Genomic DNA, 26468 nt, shown 5'->3' on the forward strand with positions numbered 1-26468 from the left:
AATAATACTCTGTCCATAGACTACATCCTGTGTTTTCTGCCATTTTACAAATTTAAATATTGAGTCTGAAAGATTTTTTTATCCTACATCACTGTATAAAGAGATGTCCACCAGAGGCTATGGGGGTGGAAAATGGGAGGCAGCAAACCCAGCCCCCTGTGTTTTTCAGTCTATTCCTAGAAATAGCCTTTTTGATGACACTAAATAAAATCAAATTATTCCTTTACCACAGGTTCAGAACAATCCCAAAATAAGGAAGCAAGCCAAGGCCTTGATAGTCTTTTTCATTTAAGCATCCTAAAAATAGAGTAATTGGAGATTTGTGGGCAGAGCTCTCAGAGCAGAATCATAGCTTTTCTACAACTGAAGTCTAAATTTGTTTGCCTGAGTCTGAAAAATGCCCCAAAGAAAAGTAGGTGTACAGAAGAGAACTTAAGCTTCTGCTTCAATCTAATTTCTGTTAGCAGAGTCATTTACAATTCAAGCAGAATTTATGCTCACCTGAAATGATTTATTTGTGTTTTCATCTATGCCCCGAGTAAGAACACTTCAGTTTATATTATTCTCATTAAAAACACCCTCCACTTTAACATCCTCTCTTAAATAGTCCTTAGTGATGCATTCTTAGAATGTGCTAAATGTTTTCCAGCTAAGCCTTTTTGATGAAGCAGAGAGGTATTAGTTGACTCTCACACATAAAGATTTTGGCAATAAAAGCCCACAGCAGTTACCATGTTCCATCGTAAAGCAGGTCTCTAGGAGATAATGGAAAGAGTAAGCAATTGCAGGTAGATTATATAAAACTCAAACAATAGAAAAATGAGCCACCAGACTTTCTATGAAACTTAAAATGAATCAGGAGGGGTTACAGAAAAACAGAAAAATACCATATCAGTTGTAACACTTCTCTGCACACAATTTGGTTAAAAGTATTTCTTTCCTTATGGTGCAAACAAAGGCAGGTGATAAACCACAGTACTTGCATATTCAGTTAAACAAAAGCATAGTCAGTTAGTTGCATAACTAATTGTGCTTTGGAGATTTGGGGACGTTTTTTTGTTTATTTCTTTTTAACTGGCTATTGAGTTGCCTGTCTTTTGGGGGCAGCAGGTCTGGCGTGACTCTCACTGAAGAGTCAACCAGGAGTTGAGTCAAGTTTTGTGTTTTGCGGTTGATGTAATGGCTGCTGCCCTTTAACACGCTTTCTTTGAGTTAAGCATATGCAGCCCGTATTGAACTCCCTAGAGACCTGCTGACTGTTACAACCAACACCAGCAGGGTCAAGATCCCAAGTCTCCACTCATGAAAAACTTCTTTGAGATTTATGGTGAGATTTATTCTACTTGCAGAATCCTGAGCAGGGACAACTGTATGCTTTGTGTGAGGGATGCTGCAGAATTAGGTGCTGGATTAGGGCATGCTTCCCTGAGCAGACCTTGCATATAAGGATAACAAAAAGGTGTTTTTCTAATTCTCTGTTTTAAAAGGTATTGTATATTTTGTTGTACTTTTTTAGTGTTTTAAGACACAGAAACACAAATTATCCCAAACTGAAGAAACAGATGAATTCAAATAAATTCAAATAAAAAATTTGCACGGTGGAATTACTGAATATGATTTATAGGGACATTACCTTAATATTCACGCTAATATACTTTGCTTTTTAACATAGATTTTCAGGGTGGTTAATTAATTATTTTTTACACTTCCCTCTCCTACCTATTTTAAAATACTGGAAAAATGGACATGTAAATTAAAGCTTCACAAAGACATTTTTAACTAGCTCTTACTCAACATAACATTCTAGGTCTCGCTGATCTTAGCAGCATTACAAGGGTCATATTTTCACAGAGATGAACCATTCATGGCAATTTCTCCAATAGATTTGACACAAACATTCTTTTCTTTTATTTTGGAGATATAAGCTTTCTATTTTTGTCCTATTTTTCCCACAACTGACATATTTATTGACGCTATTGCAAGGAAAATCCTCCTTTCCATTAATATTTGACTTCTGCTCTTTCCTCTTGAAGAGTTTCAGGCCAATAGAGCAGTAAGGGAAGTTTGGTCAATATTAGAAAAAGTATGTGCATGCATTAATAAAAAACAACCTATGAAGTTTGTTTAGAATTAATATTTAAATGAACACGTACACAAACACCGTGGTTAATACACACAGATGTAGCATTTTATTTCAGTAGACTCCTGCTGTAGATCAACAAGTAGCATTTATTGATTGTTATAACAGCAGTTCTAGTTCCAGAGAAGATTTTGATTGATTGTCCTCATCCAGAGTGAGTTCTTTCTCCATCTCTCTAGAGTGTTCAGTGGCACTGGCAGTGGATAGTATGGAGACAAAAGATTTCTTTCTGAGGAAAGGATTTCACAGTGTATAATTCTGTTTGGACTCCAAGTAATTAGTTCAATGCTCTTTGCTATTTTTATCCAAGCAAAGTGATATATCTATTATGCTAAATTTATAAACTACTGGTAGTAGTGTAGTTATCTTATGTCAAGCTTTCATCCTGCTGAATAAGGTGATTCTAAATTATTCTACTGAAGGGAGCAGGAATGCCTCTGTAATTTGTGCTGTTTGCTTAATCAGACAAATCTTCATTCTCTGTTACCTTTTAAATTAAACCTAAAATCAGTATTTCATTTTTAAGAATTCCAAACATCTAAAGCATGCAGAATTCTTTATTAAAAAGCTGGATAAATATTTAAATAACTTTGCATTTTTTTGGTCTCTAATATTAAGCCACAAGATACCTTTCTGCATATTTGAACCCTACATGTTTTTTGCAATTACAGTTTAATCTCAGTCTAGGTCAAGAGGTAAGAATGTTCTTGTATTCATATAGATAAATAAGCTGAGCCACCCCTTACTTACTAGCACCAGGCACAACCACTGAAAGTATTTTGTGGGTGCATTTTTTTTGGATCACAATTATCACCTGATAGGCAGCCCACTTTCCTTATCCTGCCATATTTCTGCCACCTTGTATGATCTGAACGATCTCTCACATTTTAACTGAGTTCTTTCTACCTACTGATGGAAGCAAAAATAAAGTTTGTCCTCCACCTTTTGGTTTTCCTTTATAAAATGAGACGTTAGATACAGGATCCTGGAAAGAAAGGAGATGTGTGAATGTTGGTACTATATCTTAGAGAGTTCTCCACTGATGAGTTATCTTGGTTAGATTCAGTAACTTCTCCAAATTTCTTCAGGTTATTGCCCCAAAATACTGTTACTATTGTAAGTCAGCAGTAATTCCTCCCACAAAGAATTCTGTACATGCATTTAGCCCTTCTGAAAAATGAGACAGATTACAGAGTTAATAATCTCCTACAAATTAAACTAGAAAACCTGCTTGGAGGCTATCTTGCAAAAGATCCATATTTTGCAATGGCATGAGCAGTAGATAGAACTCCAGAACTTGTAGAACTGAACTGCCTCATCATTTGTGCAGCTTCCTGAGAACTGGACTCTTCCATGAGAACTGGAGGGAGGGCTTTGCTCCATGCCAACGCAGGAAGGCTTGGCTTGCTCTGAGCTGCGGCCTACCTCTGGATGGCAGTACGGTCACTGGGAATGGATGGGAATTCCTCCAGCTTACTCTGGAAGTATGTGCCTGGTAAATTTGGCTGGTTTTTACTCACATCCACTAAGGTTTGCCTTTGTCTTGATTTTTCAAAATTTGGCACAGAGAGCAAAACCTGAAGGCTGGAATCTCCATGCACAGAGAAATATCCGCAGGAAACTTCTTGAGCTCCCATGTTTTCAAGGTCTGCTGTCCCTTCCCCTATCTGAATCATTCATTACAAATGGTGAGCATTCTTAGGGGCTACTTCTTTAGTTTGATGGTATTACACTATTTGATATGGATTACTGTATATTCTCTAGAAATTGTTGACTAAGTAGGAACTTCTTTCATGCAAACTTGCTATACTGACTTACAACTTAATTTTTTTTAGTAGACTTAAACTCTAATTTTTAAAATATGTTTACAGTGTATAAAGATATTCAGGTTAATAATAAGCTTTCTTGAACTATGTGACACTAGAGGCATGTTAGTAGTAAGTGAACAGTTTTAGAACATATACATTTCTTCTCCACATATGTTGCAAGTAGGAATTGTCTGACTAATTTTCCCCAAGTTTAGAGTTTAGCATGAGTTTTTCTCTTTAGTTCAGAGTGTACCTGGCTTTTTTTTCTTTTTTCCTTTTTCTTTATATTTTATATTTTTTGGAAACAAATGTTGCCAGCCAAATCAATGGGATTTGAAACAGTATTGGGAGCAAAAAATCAAACTTCACAGTGAAATCATCTAGTCATCATGCTCATAAAGTGAGATTGCTTTCTTGATAACATCTATGCACATTAGAGCTTTCTTAAAAGTAACAAACCAGCATAAATGTGTATGCAGAACAGGCATACTAAGCAAAGTCACATTTTCCTGGTGTTGTATCTGTGACACCAACTGGGAGACTAAAATGGTCAACAACGTTATAAACTATGCTCTGCTTTCTAGACTGCCTTTGCAATCTCGTTGCCTTCAAATGAAGTGCTAAATTACATTTGCAGAACCCTAGTGAAGACAATAGGATTAGAATAGGTGCTACTGAGGTCATAATTTATTAATGATGATAATATAGTATATGAGGCCAGAGGGAACCCACTGTGACAGTGAGATCCTAGGCTTAGTTTGCAGAGGCAGCATTTAAAGGGAAGGGTATCCAATGTTTGCTGGCAAATTAAGACAGATTTTTAGAAATCAACACAGAACTGTATGCTCTCACTTTTGCATTCACTGTCAATGCAGTGCTGTGTTTTAAAATGCTTGAGTGAATAGTAGTGCAAAAAGTGTTCCTTTACCAAAAGCCAGTTCAAGGTGACAGACCTCTGGTTTCTCTTAGAAGACACAATAACGGTGCAAGATTGTGCACTTCCGTGTTGTGCATTTCTCCACCTATTTGAACATAAGTATCTCTAACTGAAACTTTTCCTACTTACTTTTTCAGGAAAAGGTTGTAATCTAAGCCTTTGCTTTTCTGATTGTTTTATTTTTCTCCACTCTTAATGCTTGTTGCATGTCTTGCAATGTCAGTCTTTCATCTTTTTCCTCCTAATTAGCTCTGTGATAACTTCTAAGCAATTTACCTCCACTGCTGGGCTCCAGTCTTAGAAAGTCTGATCATATAAGTGGTCCCATTGATTCCAGTATGTATACTTAATGCTGGGTTACATGCTTGAAGAACTAGTTTATACCCTTCAGATATAGATAAATGACTATCGTATCTTAAAGCCATGATTTAACTGCAGCATAAACATGTCTTTGTTTTCATCACAGCAGTTCAGTTCCTCTGTCATAATAAATTTAACAAATCTGTTTGGGCTTCTTGTAGTGCTTTTTCAGTATGTTGTCATCTTTTCATTGAAGAGCCTTAAAGATGTATACAGACACCAGGTCACCCAGGAGAAAGAGATTGTACAGATGGTATGACTGCACAGGGTAGATGTGTTTGGGGACGGTTATGTGATAAGAGTCCTGAAAACAGGGTTGAAGTCTAGTGTTAGAGGTATTCATTTATGTTGTCACTTCTCAGTTTTGTGCATCTTCATTTTATCTTTCTTTGTACATTGGTCTCAATTGCTGGAAGAACTTCAGGGATATGGTTTTCAAGATGCAACTGGACAGCGTGCTTGATAGTCTCATCTAGACTCCCCTTTCTCATGAAAAGTTGGACCTGATGATATTTCAAGGTCACTTCCAGCCTAGGCTGTTCTGTGATTCTGTGAGCCAGGTATTTTTGAAAGCATACCCTTAACTTTTTGTTACTGTGAGGAAGAGAGGCAGAATTAAAGAATTTATCATCATTATTGTGTATTCATTCACTTTTTCATTCTTTTCTGATGTCTGTAAGAAGAGAGTAAAAACTGGTGGAAACCTGCAGCTGGAAGTGCTCAGAAAACAAACCCAGAAATTTGATCAGCTATCTGTGTTGTTAAACTGTTTATCTGAATAATCTGGCTAATAATTTATTGTCAGTTCCCTCCTATTACTTTTTATCCTCGTTTGCTGTGCTGGAGTCAGGCTGGGGAGCAAGGAATGGGTAAGGGGTTGTGTATATGACTGTGTAAGATTTCTGCATTTGCAAAAGCTTTAAATTACCATGTATGGCTTATTTTGACATGGTAAAGTCCAGGGAATTGCTACTTAAGCATGCAGTTCATGTTAATGCAACTCAGTCCCTTGTGAGTTGCTGATTAAGTAGGTTATAGCATAGCCCTTTACTAGCTTTTCTTTAACTGATACATGGAACTGAGTTCAGTGCTTCTTCACATTTAATATATTATCCTAGAAAACTGGAAAGCAGTCCAATATTTTTTTTGTTGGATTTTGTTGGTCAATCATTGTGGATTTAGATTTTCTCCTTATTTTATTAACTTCTTTTCTGTACAACACTTGGCTTTAGAATATAATGAAAGTGATATTCTGTACTTAATCCTTGTTGTCCTTTAAACCTAGAACTACCTTTTTTTTTCTTTCTTTTCTTTTCTTTTCTTTTCTTTTCTTTTCTTTTCTTTTCTTTTCTTTTCTTTTCTTTTCTTTTCTTTTCTTTTCTTTTCTTTTCTTTTCTTTTCTTTTCTTTTCTTTTCTTTTCTTTTCTTTTCTTTTCTTTTCTTTTCTTTTCTTTTCTTTTCTTTTCTTTTCTTTTCTTTTCTTTTCTTTTTTCTTTTTTTTTGAAGTGCACTGTGAACAGACTTAAAGGCTTGTGAGTTTCTAGGCTTCCCACATGAGGTAGTTTGGAGCTCAACAGAAATTCAGCTCAGTATGTTAGGATTTGAAATGGAAGGACAAGCAGAAGAGGGAAGATCTATTAGAAGTGGACAGATAATATTGTGTATGTGGAGGTTAGAATTCCTGTTTTCTGCTATTTTTGTATACACTATGGGAAAGATGTGTTGTGCTAGGATGTGCACACACAAGTGATTCCATACCAGTTATGTTGATCCCAAGGTAAAGGTCTAACGTTTCTGTTACTTTGTCTGCACGGGTGAATCAATTGTTTGTGTGAGCGTTTTGATTCTGTGCTGGAGCTGCTGGCACATTTTACTAATAAATCTGTATAAAAACAATGTATGTTCTCTTGGAAATTGGAAAATACTTTGTAATAGTCACTTAAGTGGCATTATCGTCTTCCCTACTAACATGTCCTACTTATAGCATGTTCTTATGGAAGAAAGTACTTTCTCCTAAACTATTGTGGCTACTGTTACTTGGGATATCAAACAGGCAAAATTATGTGTGTTGTCTGTGGCTACAGTATAATTTCTTTGTTTTACAATGTTTAATGTGAAGAAAAGATGGTAAGTTTATATAAGGTATCATATTGAAGTAATTGCCCACCGACTTGATTTTACGGCCAACGAGAAAATTTTAACATTCACATGAATTCTGAGTACTAACTAGCCACATGGAAACACAGAAATCAAAGGGTCATAGAATCATAGACTCATAGAACCATAGAATTGCTCAGGTTGGAATAGACCTTAAAGATCGTCGAATCCAACCCCAACCTAACCATACTACCCTAACTCTAACAACCCTCCGCTCAATCATGTCCCTGAGCACCACATCCAAATGGTTTTTAAACACATCCAGGGATGCTCCCACCTCCCTGGGGAGCCTATTCCAGTGCTTAACAACCCCTTCTGCAAAGAAGTTTTTCCTGATATAATAAAGAAGATTTTCCTGATATGGAAATGGAAAGGATGCAATTAAGCATTTAGGTACCATAATGCTGAGACATATTTATGTTAACACACAAAATAAATAGATGAAGTAAACATGGGTAAAAGGAAATGGGAATGATATAAAGCTGTGAATATGAATCTGGTCCAAACTGCAAACAAGGAAAAAAAATTGTGTGTGATTTAAGTGATTAGTTTTATGCACCTCAAAAATAGCTGTATTTACTTGGTTCTTGCCTAAGTCTTTTTGATTTTACTTTCCAGATCAACAGATCAGCAATGTAAAAACTTTAATCATTAGGCTATGTGATGGCTGGGGTGAGGTGGATGTAGGTGTAGGGTAGATTAATGTACACATTTTCACAGGGACACTTAATGGTTAGAATGGATGGCTTTGCATTGCACATCTGCAAATTGTTCAACAGAGTAGAGATTGAATGATTTGGTCAGAAGATGCACAGGTTAGTAGCAAAACTGAGCTTCTGAGGTGCTGTCCCTTCTACTCTCATCACCTGGTGGGAAACTTTCACCCAAGAAAAGGCTGTTTGTCATTTAAAGATGGGTAACAGAAAGGAAGAAAGTGGTTTGCATGCTAATGTGCTCTCACAGCTGTAACCTGATGCTCAATCTTGCTGGAAGAAGCTCAAGTGACTCTTTGCCTTTGTGTTTAAAAGCTGTAAATATGCATACCTTCCTAATTAAAAACAAGCAAACAAACAAAAAAACCCAAACCTCCACAAAAGCAAAAGAAAAAAATCAAAACTAATTACATACATAGGCATAGGATTTAGATTTTATTTTTTTATTTTTTTGTTTATTGGTAGAAGTAAAAAGCAAAGGTATAACCAAGCAGTTCTTCAAACATATATACACTGCATATAAAATTCATTTCTATTTGAATGATGGATGAAGAAAACTTATAGTGAAAAAAAAAAAACAATGTAGGGTTTAGATAAAATCTCTATTCTGTCCTGAATTTAATCATTACATTCTTGTAACTTCTTTGAACTCTAGGAAGCTATTAGTGGCTCTTTCTATTTTTATTTTAGGTATGCTAGTGTTTACAAACACATTTTCCAGTGTTGTTCCTATTTGTAACTGCTTAGTGCTCTTTTTGTGATCCCTTATATTCAAAATAAAAAAAATAAAAACAACAAAACACAAAACCACTGCCAATTATGCTGTGTCTCTCATAAGCATCTCTTTTAAACAGTATGTTCAAAAGTGTATCTGTTACTTTTAAAAAGTAGTACAGTAGGTTTGTAGCAGGTTGAAGGGTAACTTACAACCAGTAATATTATGAGATTGCCTACATTCTTGAAGCAACTAAGCTACTTTTAGGACTACTTGTGGAAGTCTTGTTATTGATTTCAGTGGCACCAAGATCAGGGCCCTTGCCCAGATCTCAGTGATTCTTCAAGCAGGGAATTGTCCGTTAGTGCCTGCTGAAGCAGACTGCAACAATCCACATGGCTTCACTGGGAAGAGAATCAGGACTGTTTATATACAATTCTGTGTGTGTGTGTATAAATGTATGTGTGTATAAGTTTTGTGTATATAAAATTGTTACATATCTCTATGTATATACACACCCATATATATATATATATGATAATAACATTTTTCTGCTCTTGATGCAGAAGGAATCAATGGTATTTGTGACTGTGCTCTCCAAGGAGCAATGATAGTTATTCTTTAAGGGTGAAACTGAGCATCCTAGAGTGTGCACCAGTTTGCAAAGAGCAAGAACAAGGAACAGAAAGTATTGGTATAGCTGCATGCTCCTTTATTTATTTATCATTTATTTTTATTTTTTAATCATGATCAGGTTGTCTTCCCTAAAATATTGCTTGTTTAAGAGGAGTTTCCTTAAAAAGTAAAAGGCAGCTAATGACAAATAATTGCATGGCAACTGTTTAAAAAACAAAACAAAGCGAACACAACAAAACAAACAAAACCGAACAGTATATAATAAAGAATAGAATTGCCCATGTAGCAAAATACTAGCGGATCTGAGAAATGCTTCATTCATTGTCTATTGATAGCACCAATTACAGTAACTGGATTTAAATGATTGGTGTTATGCTGTTTTCCTATTGTGAAGCGTTACAAACAGGAAAAGTTCTGTTACGCTGCTCTGAATTGAAGTGATCCTCCTGTATGCCTAACATGTAATACTAGTGTGACATGTGGTGTGTGACATATCCTACACTAGCATAATGAATGAAACGTCGGGTATCTTAGGTATACTTGCAGCTTCCAGCAGGTTAAAGTCATTGACAAAAGGAGAGGCACCCTTTGGGCTTCAACTTAAAGAAAACCAAGTCCTTGTGCAGATTTTTTCAGAACTGTGAAACTGTGATAATTAAGGGCATACTGAAGTTGGAATATATCCATTTAGAGATTAATATATTAAGAGCTATGCTGTGAAAAGAACTATGTGATACTTAGGTGCTGATGAAGGCCTGGTATGAACAATAGTATCCTGAAATATCTTCTGCAGTGATTAAAAAATTGCACTTGCTTATAAGTGCAAAAGGCATCAAAATATGAAAAAATAAACAAAACTCCTAAAATTTATGATCTGCCATATTTGTGGCATTATTAAGTATGTTTAGCTATTATAGCAGCAGATATTCTTGTGAAATGGGTGCATTGTAGGAGAGCTATAGGAAAGGTGATTTGGCCTTCTTCCTTTTGAGCTGGTAGCTGAATGTCTTACTGCAGTGCATGTTCTGATATCTGGAAAAAAGAAGAGACTGTTTTAATTTGTGAGGCTCCGTTCTGGCAAAGCTTTCAGTTTCTTTAGTGGATGGGCATTGTGTATAGGGAAGATGAAAGGAGATAGAGGGCAGTAAATCTGAGAGTCTGCCCCTAGAAGGTGAGGTACCAGTAAAAATCATAGAATCATTTTGGTTGAAAAAGACCTTCAAGATCACTGAGTCCAGCCATAAGCCTTTACCTACAGAGTCCCACCACTAAGCCACGTTCCTTACTACCATGTCCACATGTCTCTTAAAGACCTCCCTGGGCAGCCTGTTCCATTAACTGACCACTCTTTCCCTGAAGAAAATTTCCTTAACGTCTAATCTAATTCTTTCCTAATGCAACTTAAGGTATCTTGTCACGTGTCACCTGAGAAAAGAGACTGGCAGCCTCCCCACTGCAACCTCCTGTCATGAACAGAGAGTGCTGAAGTCTTTTTCTCCTTGTCCTGCTCTTCTCCAGACTAAACAGCCCCATTTCCCTCAGTTGCTCCTCATCTTGTTTTCTAGGCCTTTCTCCAGCTACATTAAGCTCCTCTGCACATAATTCTGCAACTCAGTGTCCTTCTTGTAGTGAAGGGCTCAAAACTGAACTCAGTATTTGAGATGTGACCTTGCCAGGGCTGTGTACAGAAGGACCATCACTCCCCTTGTCCTGCTGGCTATGCTGTTTCTGATGGATGTAGGACAAGAGAAGTCATTTCCCATCTTTGTCTCTAGAATTCAAGTGTGGTGTATTAAGGCAAGAAGGATGAATCAGAATAAAAGTATATCTAACAGCTGACAACCTTGTTAGTTACATACCATATAAAACAATGGTGGAGCTGTCCTAGATTTGGATTTGGGTTTTGGAAGCCTTCAATGTTGTCCAGGAAGGAGAATTCAAGGCAGGCCTCCTCACTGGCCTCACGTTGGCAAAAAATTTTGATACTCAAGTAGAGATATCTCAGCAATTTTAAATGTGATGTTCTGGTCAAAATCTGACCTGCCTGATGTATATTATGGTTGTTTATTGTACCCTTGTTTCCATAAGATTTTGAAATGTACACAAAAATATATGCCCAATTTCCAAACTGCTTTGGGTTGTGACAGTGCATTGTGTTAGAGATTGTAAGTGGTGTTTAAAGCTGCATTCAAACATAGAGATGGATGAAACTGGAATGAGAAGCACTTTAAAAATCTTAAGCAAAAAGAAAAAAGAAATTCATTAGGAAAGTTTGCTTCACTGTACTAGAACTGATATGCCACTGTTTCAACACCCACTGCCTCACTGTGTTCACATCCAGTGTTTGGTTTCCATAAGCATTCAGCAAGTGTTGATGAATGTCAGTGGGTGCCATTTTTTCTGTATGGAGAAATTCAGTTCTATAACTTTACTTCATATGCACTTCCGTTTCAGACTGCCCCTCTGCTTCTGTCTTTCTCATGGTAACAAAATGCAATGGAATATTGGTGGGAAGGCTCAACCTCTTCCGCCACATGATCAACATCCACCTCTGACATTGTGGTCCAACATAAAAAAATCAGAGGTATGAGTTCCAGGGCAGCCCTCATAAATCATAGAAAAACTCTACATAATACTGTTTTAAAATTCTTATTAGGCCAAACTCTCATCACTTGAATGCTTTGTGATGGCAATCCCAGGAAACAATCTTTTACTTAAAGAACAAAACCAAAACAAACAAACTAGAAGTAACACTACCAGCATCCCATGAGGTATCTTACTGCATTTCTTAATTCCAGAGGCCCTACATGGCCTTTTTCTTACCTGTGGAGAGCAGGATTATTTTGATGAAGGGGTGCTATAGTTGTTGTATGGATCTTTAAAATAAGTCATAAGATTGGGTGGAGAAAGGATGACACTCAAAAAAGCTTTGTGTTTAAGGCCCTCTCAAAATTGAAAATGTGTTAATATTAGCAACAACAGGTTGTCAGACTGGCAGGCTAGTAAACAAACACTTGTGTGAAGATAATTTGGCAAGTAGAATCATGTGTGTTTTATCTGGTCACTGTGGAGACTAAAACAACCTAATATGAAATATTTTTCAAGATAAATAAGTTTTCATTTTGATATGAAAGATCCTCTAGACAGCTACAATATGTTTCTTATATTAGATTAGAATGGCATTTTCAGAAAAGTTTTAATGCATTTGTTTCTTTATATGGAAGACAATGTCTTCTGTTTTGCAATAGAAATTTTTTCAAGTTCTTTGGAAAGTTGGCCCCACCATATACAAATTTTAGGAAATCTTAGCTATTCTTATAGATTTACAATTCTCTGGATGGGTCTTCATGTTTGGCACAGTTCCCTCCTGAACAGAGCTGGTAGAGGTGGGAACTATTCACTACGACAAAACTTGCTTACTGATTGGAGATTTCTTTTAATTCTGAATTTATTTGTTCTCCTATATGATCTACTCCTTTAGGAGATCAGATGGCAGAAAAGCATAAGCATGGGAAAGATTCTTGAGGGCTCCTTCCTCCATATTGTTCCACCTTCATTCTGTCATGATCTACAGGGCCTGATCTTCTGATGTCTTAAAAATTGCCTGCTTCGGTATGGCTAAAACAGCCTTGAGCTAGAAGACTGCTTTATCTCACCATTTCAAGACTTCTCTTGGCTGTGTGCTTTCCGTTATTGTGTTTGGAGGAACACGGTAGCCTCTCAGAATAGTAGTGTCTCTGTCTCCTGACCTGTGGATGACATACTTCTACAACGTATCCATTGATGAACAAGCTCCTTTCCAGTAAGCAGCATGTTGTTTAAAAGGAAGATCATTGTATTCTGGCAAAGGCCTGAAAGGACTCCTGTTAACCTAGAATTAATAGATGACAGCTATGTAGCTTCACTCTGTACAGGGTAGAAAACTTTGAATATGAAATGTTTTGTCCCAGAAGGAGGAAATGATTGTTAAATCAGCTTAATAGTTGGATCAGAAGTGTTAAGTTTACTAACTATAAAGCAACATTTAGAGTAAAACTTCTATGCTCTGGTTTCATGCCAGCAATGGTTTTTTTGTTGTTGTTTTGTTTTGTTTTGTTTTGTTTTCTGACCACAGTTGCAAGTGAAATTCTCACATTGTATATGGTATAACCAAAATCCTTTACCCTTGTTACACGTTTAAAGCATGTATCATGACTTGCTGTGTGAAGCTACTAGGGCTATGTTTATAGCAATAGACCCAATAAAGTATAATTCTGACATAGTCATTTATTGCTGTGAGTTTGTCCTATCTGTGTTTCCATGCTGAAGCCTCCCATTAGAGCTCTGCAGAGCAACCCTACCAGCACATAGGTGTGGACTTTCCTGTGAATTTTTCAGCTTACTCCTAATAGATGCAAGAAACATGCAAAACTTTTTCATTAAGGAAAATAAATGGTTCGGTACAGAGTTATGTCTACTGAGGAATTTTTGTTTGACTTAAACTAACCTTGTCGAAGTAGCATTCAAATTTGAGGACATAGCTATTCAAGGGACATTGCCATGTAGTTTTTCTTTAAAATTAAAAATAAATAATTATTAATAATAATAAAAAAACAAAAACATGACTTTAAAGAAAAGATTCCTAAAGCTACAATTAAAACCTTCATGAGTTTTGGAACAACACAGTTTCTGTCAGAAGCTGTTATATTAAGCAGCACTAACCTTTTCAACTTTCAGAGGAAATGAAATAAAGAAAATAAAAGAAGACCATCTCTGACTAACCTGAAAAGAACATTTAAGTGAAAGAAAGCACTGTGCGTAGGGATAGACTCCCTGACTTTCCAAATTAAGTTGTTACATGAAGTGTGGAATTGTTAACGTGTATATAATTGGGTTATGGTTACTTCTTTTACATCATTTTTAACTAGAGAATGCTCCTTTTTAACTGCAATCTAGCTATTAGGTGTGAAGATGAATATCACTGAAGAAATACGATTTCTAAAGTCAAACTAGCATTGAGAAAAGGGAAAACAGAACTATCTTTTCCACTACAGAGACTTTCATGAGGAGATAAATACAGTTCTAGCCGAAGAAAAGTGGAGACTGTTTCTTGTGATAATATTTATATCGAGTGAGAAGAGCTGGGAATGTATTAGCTTCTTGCTGTAAGAGGAAGGACAGGCAATACTGAACATTTTAGTAAGTTGAATATGAGTAATATAGGTAATATAAGTAAATATGTAATGCAGTAAGTACAAGTACACGATCAAATCAGTGAAGGGAGATCAATGATCACATATCAGCAGTCTTGTTTATTTTCATTATAGAAACATCCACTTAAGGATAGTGGTGCAGATGGCTGGGAAGACAAGGAGAACATTTTCTCTAACTTTTCTGGAGAAATGACAGTCAGCAGGTAGCAATGGTCAGAGGCTGGCAGGGGGCTTTGAATTCTGATTCAAAATAGGTTGCATAAACCACACTATCTACAGATTGGGACGGAAATATTGGCACACCAGCGGCAGTAGATAAAACAGTGTTTAAAGATGAAAGAATCAAAGTTGCCCACTAGAAATCCTTGTTGATGAAAAAATTTGAATGCCCCTTGAAGCAATAAGACAAACAAAGAAGGACTAGGTCCTAAGAGGACCAAGGCAGAACGCAATCCTAAATCTCACTAGCATTTGACACAAATAAAACCAATCATTTCCTAGTAGAGATTTTAACCATATTCCTCACTCTAAAGCTTTAAATTATGCCTTGAAACAGCTTTACCCAAGGTTATGATGGTAGTCTGTCTCGATTAAAAAAAAAAACAAATTTTAAACTTTTCAGTGTAGTCATTAGAATGTCTGAATAATGTATATACTACTTCTCTTTACTGATAATATAATTTGAGTGATTGTTCCAACATACAGCGTCTATATGTCCTTAACAGAATTCTGTGCATGATTGGAATCCTAGAGGATGATAAGTTTTATTTCATTTAATTGGGGTTGGGGTAGATGTCAGAAAATTAAAATATGTTTAAGCCAGAGAAATAAAGTAATTTCAAACTAAGGGTGAAATAAAAGGAAGCAAAACAAAGGATCTTTCTTTCTCTTTTTTATTAAAATAAAAAACATAATTAAATTTAAACCGGCAATGTTTGTGGTGCAGCAACTACAAAATTTAGCCCAATGGCTAAAGCAGTGCACAGAGTCTTTATAAAGCCCATCATCACACAAATCCTGCGTTAAGGATAAAAGTAGTTTGTAGACCCGTTTTTAGATCTCTGCCTAGGGCATGTTTCACACAAAACCATATAGTTTCCTGTAAAAGCTGTCTTTGATTACTAAATAGTTTTGCTTAGAAACTGTACCGTTACCCTTGAAGTGCAGAGACAAAGCTTTTAACACACTGCTAAATGTTCTCTGCACTTTGTATGGTGCTGCAAAGATGAGGAAAGTAAAGGTTTGGGTTTTTACAATAGGCTGGGTGACCAGAGCTGCAATTCACATTTGGAAATCCTTCTGATTTTTCCTGGGAAATGAAGCCCGCCAGCTTGGTGAAGCCTGGGAGAGGGAGAGCTGAGCAGAGGTGCAGCAGCTGAATTCCAGCAGGTGCAAACTGCCCTTTAGGGAGAGACGCAGCAGGGAAGACCCCGTGCTGCACAGAGCTGTCAGCAGAAGCTCATGGAAAACAGGAAAGCCTGGTAATAGCAGTGTGAGATGGACAAGAAATGGATGACAAGTTATATGAGTGCCTGCAAGAGATCCATGTAAAATTTGTCACTACACATGTGGTGTTTACGGATGTATTTTGAGTAGGGGGATTGTAATTCCTTAGTTTTCCTAGAACAAGAACTTTGCTCTTATCGTTTTAATGCCATCTAAAATATATCCCTTTTATGTACACTTGCTTTCAGCTTAAAGCAGATAAACCCTTTTCACAAAGTTCATCTTGCTGGCTTTTATACATTCTTAAACTCCTAATTTTGTGTATGAAAAGCTAAAACTTTTGCATGGATGTTGATTAATAGAAGTTACTGTGTTGCACTGTGACGTACAACCTGATCTTTTTCACAAAATGTCTAATCCACAGACATCCCAGCAGGGGTGAGAGCAGATTCTGATGGGATTATATGCAAAAAAAAAAAAAAAAAAAAAAAAAAAAACCAAAACCCACAAAAAAAACACGTGATTCTTGGCCTTGGCTCATCTACTTCAAGGAGGAGAGGAAAGTGCTGGGCCTGTAGCTGGCTACTCTGACAGATGTGTAGCAACAGCTTCTTCTTCCGAAGGCCCTGAGAGAACCTGGACTAAAAAATGCCCAAGCATGTTTTTGAAGGAAACACTTTCTCTGAACCCATCATATTAATGATTTATTTAGCCTTCATGTAACTAGAAATTTAGAGAATATGCAATCTGTCTGCTTACGGAGGAAGTTGTCAGTCATTTCCCATCTGAAATGGAGCTACTCTGGCAGTTAACTACAGGCACTGCTACAGTCTGAGTTGGGGCAGCAGTTCACACACCAGTTTTTGCTGTACTTTGTTCTGCGTCTGTAAAGCCGCTTTAAATTCACTGTTAGGAGACTGTCAAGCTTGTGGTGCAGGTCTCAGGAATATCCTGCAGCAGTGAGTTCCAAGGCTTTAGATTATTCTGACTTGTCCATTTGGATGGAGGCCTCTTTTTTCTTATCAGATGAGATGGGGTGAATAGTTCCCAATCTACGTTTTCTCAGCACTGTTTGTTTTTTTGTATACTTTGATCATACTCGTTCTTACCCACTTTTGTCAGACAGATGTTCCCAATCCTTTCAATCTTTTTATCATTCTTACTGCATATCTTTCTGATGTATCTTTCTTAGCTTTCTTAGCTCATTTCTAACCATAAATGAGCAAAGTATTCCAGATGAAGTCAAACTGTTGATGTACATAAGAGGTAAAATCCCAGCCCTATTGCTGGAAATTCACTAATATCTAAGGGGTGAAATTTCTCCCAGTGCTGTCATATTTCCTGTGTTACTCTTCCTCCCATTTTTCACATATTCAACTTCAAAATTTGGCAGCTAAGAATTTAATCTTGAGTCCTACTGATGCAGCATCCTCCATTAAATTGCTGTTAATCTTCAGATTAGCAGTGTAAGTTTGTGAATGGGAATAGTTCCCTCCCCAGTGTACTTTAATGATAGGGGTGAAATTTTCTCCTGATTCACATTTGCCATGGAACCATACTTGCTGTTCATTTTGGATAACTGGAACCAAGGGCATCAGCCCCAACTTTGAACAATACTGTGTTCACAGTGACCTTTAGCTAGAAAATCTGCAAAAATGCATTATATAGCATATGAAAACAACACACACACACACACATACACAACAAAAACCCTCACTTCATTAAATGACTTCGTCCATAATTTACTATGAATATGAGGGAAAGCAGGCAGAGAGGCTTTTATAGCATTTGTAAAAGAAATCCGTTAACTCCTCTTTCCTCCCCAGAATCATCTAAGAAATGTTCAGAATGTTGCTGGCTAATAAATACAGTAAATGAAATGTTAATAAATCACCAGCAATTTAGCCTGACAATAACATGGATTGACCGCATTGATTAAATTGATTATGTTTCATATATTTACAATATGTAGACACAAGCCCAATTTATTTTCTGAAGAGTTCAAGGTAGGTATCATTGGTTTAAAAAAAAAAATAGCAAAACAAAACAATGGAGTAATGTTTGTGGTTGCTATCTGCAATAATCTAATGCTGACAGAGAGCAGTATTTTATTTAGTAATTAACAGTGTAAAGGGGAGAGAAGCTGTCATGTTGGTTCTTAAGCTGGGGAATGTGATGAAAGATGATATCTGCGATCTCATCCTTTCCACTTGTTTAGGATTGTCAGGATGAGAAATGTCAGCATTATGAAAGCTCAGCTCTGCTCTTGATATGATAAAACCCTTCAAAAGCCAGTCTTTCTCTCCCTCTCCCCCCTCCTTTCTCCTTCTCCCTGCACTTGCTTTTTTATTTATCCTGTTTTGTTAGATGGCAGAAATATAATTCTTTTCTTTCTTCCTATTATAAGCCACCATTTTTGTTTTATTATATGTTTCACAACCCCTAATGCCCCACTGAAAATTACCTTGTTAAATGACAGTGTTTCAAAGCCATGAATCCTTTCCACCATTCCCTCAGAGGTTTGAAACAGTCAACAGACTGTAAAGAATAAATAATAAAAAAGTATTGATTATTTTGATGACTGTGAGATTCAATTAAGTATTAATTTTGCCCTCCAGTGGACCTATCAAGGTATTCAAAAGGGAGGATTCGGCTCAGCTAAATGTGTGCTGAGTGCTTCAGCCTTAAATAGGGAGAAAATGTGTTTACCTACAGTATTTGAAGAGGAGTGCATTGATGCACAGAGTCCAATATTTAAGTGCTGTGCAAATTAAGCCCTAGTGACAGTGACATTGTTTTCAGCGATATGAGTATTGACTAAAGAAGTGCATTTGATGACAGCTTAAACTATTTGTATTGATTAACATTTTCATAGATTATCATGTGTCATATCAAATTCACTTTTCAGACATGAATACATTAAAAAACCCATAGGCAAACATCGACCAATGTGATGACGGGACAGAGGGAACATGCTAACCAACCTACTTGCTCGCTGGTCACCTGTTCTCTGCATAAGAACCATTTAGGCATGAACTTTGCAATAAATAGCTGCCAGGGAGCGCAACAAGGTCACTTGTTCCTTTCTTTTTTTTCAGTTTTTTGACTCTGGTTTCCCTGCTGTCATGGTATTATACCTGTTAGTTTGCAAACAGGATAATAGGGTGTGCTCGGAAATAATGCCTGACCCCAAATGTCCTCAGTGAGCAGAAGATAAAACAGATCCAATTCGTCAGGAAACAATTTAAATACATAGATGTAAGGTTTTATGGGGCTATAACGTCCCAAGCACGACAATAATTGCAAACTGTTTGTGTAAGTATCTCCCCTCATTTTATCTTTTAAAAATATATATATATATGTTGATGTATTTTTAATTTTAAAAACAAAAATGTGTTTGTGTGTGCTTATAGACTTCTGAGGCATAGCATCCCAGAGGCGAGAACAGTTGGAAGAAATCTGTGTCTCTGTTGAGTGTGCGTGCTGAAGTGGCTATTTGTTGCTGTGTATTTTCATAGAAACACTGGCAGAGAGATGGTCTGTGTTTGAATTTGTTAATGTTGCACGGCGGAGGATGCCTCTTTAAATCACCGGGGAGTGCTCGCAGGGCGCTCCTCTTCAGTGCCGTTGGAGCATACAGGAATTTCGTTTCTTACTATGTTAAGGACAGAGCGAGGTGTAAAAACATACACACACAAAAAGCACATCCCACAATTAAAGCTGTGTTGGTTATGTTGCTTTCATAGAAGTTTTTCTCCAAAGCATCCTGAATCTCTCACATGCTAGTTGAGCTTTAATAGGGTGGGGAGTAATGGAAAACTCATTGGATCTGTAATAGCTCTTCACTTGACTGCAGCCAGCAATAACAGCAGGAGCAGCCAGAGATAAGAGAGAGAGAGAGAGAGAGAGAGTGTATGTGTGTGTGTGAGGGAGAGGGAGTGGAAGAGAGACTATACACACACCAAAGCTGCCACTTTTTTTTTCCCTCACTCTTTTTTTCCCCCATCCTAGGATCCAATGATAGCTGGACAAGTCAGTAAGCCCTTGCTGTCACTGCGGAGTGAAATGAATGCAGAGTTGAGAGGTGAGGACAAGGCAGCTACTTCAGACAACGAGCTGAATGAGCCCCTGCTTGCGCCTGTGGAATCAAATGACAGCGAGGACACTCCCAGCAAGCTCTTCGGTAAGTCTGTCTAGGTATTTCATTTCACTGCTACCATGTTGTCCGGAAGAGCAATCTCCCCCCCCGTTCTTTATTTTTTTTTTTCTTTCTTTCTTTCTTTCTTTTTTTCTTTTTTTTTTTTTTTTTGTTCACTCAGTTCTCTCATAAGTACCAAGGAGTAGCTCGGAGCATGCAGGCAATCAGCCCTCTGCTTGCATTGCGCCTGGCTACCGCAGTGACGGTGTCACGTCTTGGAAACTTTTGTCAACAATGAACTTATTTTATGCAAGTTGCACTCATTTTATGTTCTTATTCGGCTCCAAGGTCTCTAATGTAAAAAATGGAAGGGGAATCCTTTTTCCTGGGGTAGTTCGTTAACATTTATGGCGTTAAGTGCTGATGCGAGTGCCTGATATGCTATCAGACCTTTCTGTGACCGGACTAAACTGAGGAGCTACCATTTTAAATTGTAAAGATAAAGCAGCACGAGGAGAGCTGAGACAGTCCCATCACAGACACTCTATACTGAGTAAACAAAGGCTGCCAAGTGTAGTGCACGTGGAGCTGATGTTTTTAAAATTTAAATTAGAAATAAAATATTTCTTCTAAAACATGTGCCAGGAAAAAAAAAAAAGAAAAGCTATTTAATTTTTAAATAGCCTAAATTATGCCAGATGAAAGCATAACCTTTCCTCATCAAAACAAAAGCAGTAAGAGTGGCACTCCAACACAGACATCTGTCATTCAAACGGATGACACCCTGTAAGTCAACTCAGGCAACTCTGATCTCTAATCAGAAAAGGGAGCAGAGTTGTTGAGGTGCGTGCTTGAGTGATAGATGTTGATAGATGTCTGAGCTGGAGCAGTACTCCACGGTACATAGTGACATTTTGGGTTTAGTGTGACTGCTCCCTTGGAGGAGTTCCTTTTAATTACTTCCATTTGTGACTTAAGAGAAACCTTAATAGAAGCAGAGCATTTCCTTACTTTTTCCATGATCCTATACGTAGAAGTTGAAGGGAGAAAGATGTTGCTTAATGAGAATGCAGCTTTCAGGCACAGAGAGAGCCCATTTTCTAAGATTCAAGTTTTGATTTCATAATCCGTAGGAAAATCTGTAGTGGTGTTCACATGTCAGTATTCCAGCTACGGTTACAGCTGCAACATTTTATAAATAAAAGAATACATGTGACTTTCTTTAAAAATATTCCTCATCCCTGACTAAAAGAAATAGCACAAAAATGTTTTACTCAGTAACTTTGCTGCAAGTAAGGGAAAATAAGAACAATAAACCTGAAATTTAATTTCTCAATTGCAGTAATGACCATTACTGAATATCACATCCATTTTTAAGTACCCCCTTAGTAATCTTTGTTTCCATGGAAAACATAATTTCTGTTATCAGTTTGTATATTCATGCACCACGTAACAATTGTTTTAGTTCATTTCATCCAGGAAGTAATTCTGTTGTCTAAAATACAGGAGGTTGTTACTTGCATATATATTGGTATAAGTATCTTCTACTGTGTTTATATATCTTATCTGACCAAATGAGTAGGGTGCATCTGTTAAATATAGCAAGGTATATAAAAAAGAAAAATGGACTTTTAATGTGAGAGTACTGAAATGTCTGCTTTTAGACCAGGCGATTCTTGTGATAAAAGGCGGGCTGTTTTTTGAGCCATTGTCATTTGGGTACTCAACAGTGGTAATGAAATATACACTCATACTTTCATTAGAGTTGCCGTGTGGGATTATAGGAACGATGTGCAACAGTATCTGATCTCCTGAATTGTAAATGTGATCTGTGTACCTAAAACAGTGTTGGAAAAACTACAAATTAGTATACTGTGCTGTTTGTTTCAGCAAGAGTGTTTGCCAGCCTGGTATATATACTGCTAAAAAGATGTTCCTAAGTTAAAAAAGAAAAGTAGGTGAGATAGTTCAGCTGCCTCAGAACGAACTTATGTACTGCTTATCTGTGTTCTGTGACAATTACAACAGATGCTACAGATGTTGTAGTAGCAGCTCATACCAGTTAATTTTAGTAACTTTGAGAACAGATAGGAAAGAAAAATGGGGCTATTTTGATAAACTGAAGGATGAAATGAAGCAAATTTATTCAAAATAGATACTTAGCCTTTATGTCCTGGATGTGTTCCTTTAAGATACATTTGCAGTAAATATTTAAATTTTACCTTTATTTAAAGCTTTGATACTTGCATATGGAGGATTATTCTATATGTTTCTCTTTGTTTAATGCTATGAATAGCATGTTAGGAATGCATACTTTGGGGCTTTATTTTCAGTCTCTGAAATTACGTTATTTGTGGATGTGTTTGACATATGATGGCATAGAGATTATCATTTTCTTCCTCTTTCTTCTATGCGATGAAAGAAAAGAATTTCCTTTATATAATATAGCATGTAATAAATTCTGTGTGAAAATTTGTCCAAATCTATTAAGCAAGAGCGGGAGAAGCATTTTAGAAAGTCATAGAGAGGAGATGGGTCCATAAGAGAACGAAGTTTTCCTACACTGTCTCTTTCACATTTCTTGAGAAAATGGTGAATATCATGCACTGATTTAGTGGAAGTGAATGACCAGCAGTTCTGTGTCTTATGTTCTGTCCACGTTAGCAATATTTCATGAGTCTTATTTTCATACAGATGAACAGAATTGAATGATTAGGTGCAAAGAGCTTTATTTTTTCTCATTGGATAGATTCTGCTTAGCCTTCTTGTGACAGATGGGTTTATTTCTGCAGAGACTCACTGTGCTCACCTGTATCTTTTCCTAAAATCCACGTCTTTTATCTTACACTTCATTGTTTCAGTATTTCACTGCATACCACAGAAACAGTGGATATTCATTTTTTTTTGTTTTGGTAGCACATAGCCCAAAAAGAGCACATAGCTCTTTAACACCTCAGTCCCTGCCCCAGGTGAGAAGAGGGCAGGGCTATGAATTATGCTTATGGTTGACTAGGAAAGATATGCACTAAACTTTGGTTTCTCTTGTGGGTGCTCTGGTACTGATGATGAGGTGCATGCTGCAGCTCTCAGATAGCAGCACCAGCTGGGACAAATTTTTGGCAGTTTGAAGTAGATCCCACCTGAAGCTGTGCGGGTGCCTGGGAATGGGGCACTTAGTCACTGTGCTGCAGTGTTACTTGTGAGTGGTGGCGGGAGCAGCTGGGATTAGTATGGTTGTGCTTGCTGCCAGTTTGCCTGCTTTTCTTTCTGTTGTGGTGTTTTTGTTTGGTTTTACTTCCAGAAGAAATGGCTGCCCTGTAGCTGGAGTGGTTTTAGCTGTAATGCTTACCTTGTGCTTTTTTGTCAGTGGGCTTTTTCACATCTTAGTACCTGTATGCAAAAAACTTCCAATACTGGAATAATGTGAAACAAGAAGACAGTTAAACACAGTGAGAAATGCTTTCTGAAGTGCAAAATAATGTGAAACCTCTATATGTTGAGATATGTAAGCTTAGAAGTAGCCTTTTGAAGTCTGGAGTTTGTGCAGGTTTAGAGTTGCAGTTCCAAGAAATCCCACTTTTGCTGAGCAGCAAGAGGCAAAACTGCTTAATAAGAGATCTTGTGGTTGTTATTTATTGTTTAAAATATTTGTGAAGCAGTATCTTCCATTTTAGTCATGTTAAGTAATTAAGCAAGAATTCAATTCAACAGAATTGAAGGTTGATTGGCTGACGTTCCTGGCAGTGTCATTTTCAGATCAGCTTGTTTTACTCCGGAGTATGCTTCAAAATAGCCACACAGGCCTCATTTCCCAGTTTTCATTAGAAAAAGCTTTTTTCTAATGTTAAGTATTAGCTTTGCTTGAATAAAGACATCAGGATTTGGTACTAAATTAGGTGGTTTTTTACTTTAAAGGAGTTTAAAATAAGTTATCAAGTATTGGTCTAGAAAATATCAAGAACAAAACAATGTTTAGCTGTGTAATATCATAACCGTTGAGATTCAAAAGCAGTTGTAGACACTGGGCTTATGTTGTGCATGAAATTCCCTGTGCAGTAAAAATCCCAGGAAATGTGTCCAAGCTTGAGAATCACCTGTGGGCTGAGGTTGGCTTTTTTAGTGTTGGATCAGATCATCAATGAATCCTTAATCAAAGGTAATTTGGGACAAAGTTAGATGTTGGCTAAGATAATTTTACTAAATTATAAGAAGATTTTGTTCTTTGTTTTTATATATAGTTCTATGCATAGAGCTTACAAATTAAAAAAAAAAAAAAAGAAAAAAAGAAAAAAAAAGTAGGTAATTTATTGAGTGCAAGACCCAGCCAATGTTTGTGGAGCAGAAATGTTTCCTTCTTATGGATTGCAGGACAGCAGAAAAAAAAAAAAAAAAAGAGAGAGAGAGGAAAAAAAAATGCTTACTTACCTTTTTTTTTTTTGTGCTGGTAAGGATTTGTGAAATTATATCTTAGGCTTTCTGTGCTGGAACCGAAGGCTGTGGTTCTGTACCAGCTTTCTGCTTTTTCATAATGCTGTGTACATTTGAAATGGCGAGCAGGCTCTGCGAGTTAAAGGAATCTGCGCTCGTTTCTGTAAACAAGGGTTTGTTTTCAAAACCCTGAGCTGGCTTTGGTATTTTGTTTTCCTTCCCAGAACCGTTACCACCACTCAGACCTGAGAGCGTCTTCCCACAGAAGCATACACATGCATGCTGCAGCAGAACAGGGCAGAAGTTCTTTCTAGTTCATGGTGCTCTGCTAGCAGGTCTCTCATATTGCTCTTTAAGGAAACATACGCTATCCAATATCATTTTGAAAAGAGAATTGCCTCAATTAGAATTTATGATGCTGGCTTTATTTCGGTTACAGAGGGTGAGGGTTATATTGCTTTTCACCTCTGGAGACAATGCCTTGGTGGGTCAGAGCAGGGGTCACTGCCAGGCTGCTCTGAGAAGCTTGCCTCACTGTCATTAGCAGCACGGCTCACCTGTGGAGGAAGGCCTACGAATAAGGAGCTGTCCTTTCATCACTGTATTTAAGGATGATTCTCTGTGTTTTGGTTATACACTGGTATTTTAAGTGCCTACAAGGTGTCGGCCCATCAGAAATGTTTTGATGAGATTTGGTAAATTCAGGGTAAGCAAGCAGTGTGTTCGTTACTCTCACTGCATTTTAAGGCTCTAGTGTGTATTTCTGTTCAAGGGAAGTTTAAAGCCCGGGTTGTTTCAATATTAAAAACTAAGGCTTTCTTGTAGGCACAGCAAGCATTTGAGATATGTTCAATTTACATAAAAAGACTCCTTTCTCTTCACATAGTTTTATTCAGCAGATCCACAGTAATTTCCACATTGTGGATGCTATGGTGTGAGGTATTATTGGTTACCCATACAATCATAAAGGGCCCTGGTACCAATCCTGCTAGTGCCTGAATGTGGGATACTTTCATTAAAGCATGTAATCTTTGAATTAGGAACACTTTCATTCCAAGGGTGGTGCCAATGGGGAGTGTTAAGGGTTGACAAGTTTAGAATATCAGCTCACAATACAGGCTTGTGAGTTTTCAACGAATCTAGAAATTTGATGATGGGATAGATTGTGTAATTTCTGAAGGATATGTTTGATATCAATATTTAAAAATAGAAGTTTGTGAACAGGTAGGGGCTTGAAATACTCCTCTGACTTCTTGGTGTAGTTCTCACCAAAGTTGAAGGAGAGAATGCACTGGTGAGCAGGCAGCAGATGCCCATTAGAGTCTAAGAAGATGTTGTGGTTATTGAAACACAAAGTAAGATGTGGTGGCAAGATGCAAAATCCATCACTGGCTCAGGGCTCCTGCTGTGCCCATGTGCTGCTGCTGCTGATACGGACATACTGAGACAAGGAGAGGCTGGGCTCCTGCTCCCTTTACTGATCAGTGTAAGCAAAATTGGGCCAACAAAGAGGAAATGTTACTTGTAAATTCCCTTGCTTTTATGGAAATAAACCAGCCATTACTGCATCTCAACTGTGACAAAGGGAACCTATCTGAAAACAACAACAAAAAAATGAACAAAACATTTTAAAAAGCCAAAACACACAAGTATTTTGAGTGTGGAGAAAGTAATGTCTTTCTTTAGACAATTTTTTTATTTCTCATGAATTTCTAATTACTTCTTTTCTATTTTTTCTTTTTGTGCTAAGTGTACATTATGCATTTCTTAAATGAGGCTTGAAGTCTTATTATCTGCA

At 37.1% G+C, this 26468-nt stretch overlaps 1 protein-coding gene across 4 annotated transcripts in view; it reads left to right on the plus strand.

Annotated features, from left to right (window-relative positions):
* Positions 1 to 26468, plus strand: part of POU6F2 (POU class 6 homeobox 2) — a 315974-nt gene that overhangs the window by 33201 nt on the left and 256305 nt on the right. For all 4 annotated transcript variants that reach the window (XM_418861.8, XM_040689262.2, XM_040689265.2 and 1 more), the window contains one exon: positions 20116 to 20287. In XM_418861.8, coding sequence (XP_418861.3) covers positions 20116 to 20287 — 172 coding nt within the window. The remainder of the gene's footprint in view (positions 1 to 20115; positions 20288 to 26468) is intronic.

Source organism: Gallus gallus, chromosome 2, assembly GCF_016699485.2.
Source record: "Gallus gallus isolate bGalGal1 chromosome 2, bGalGal1.mat.broiler.GRCg7b, whole genome shotgun sequence".
Lineage (NCBI taxonomy): Eukaryota > Metazoa > Chordata > Aves > Galliformes > Phasianidae > Gallus > Gallus gallus.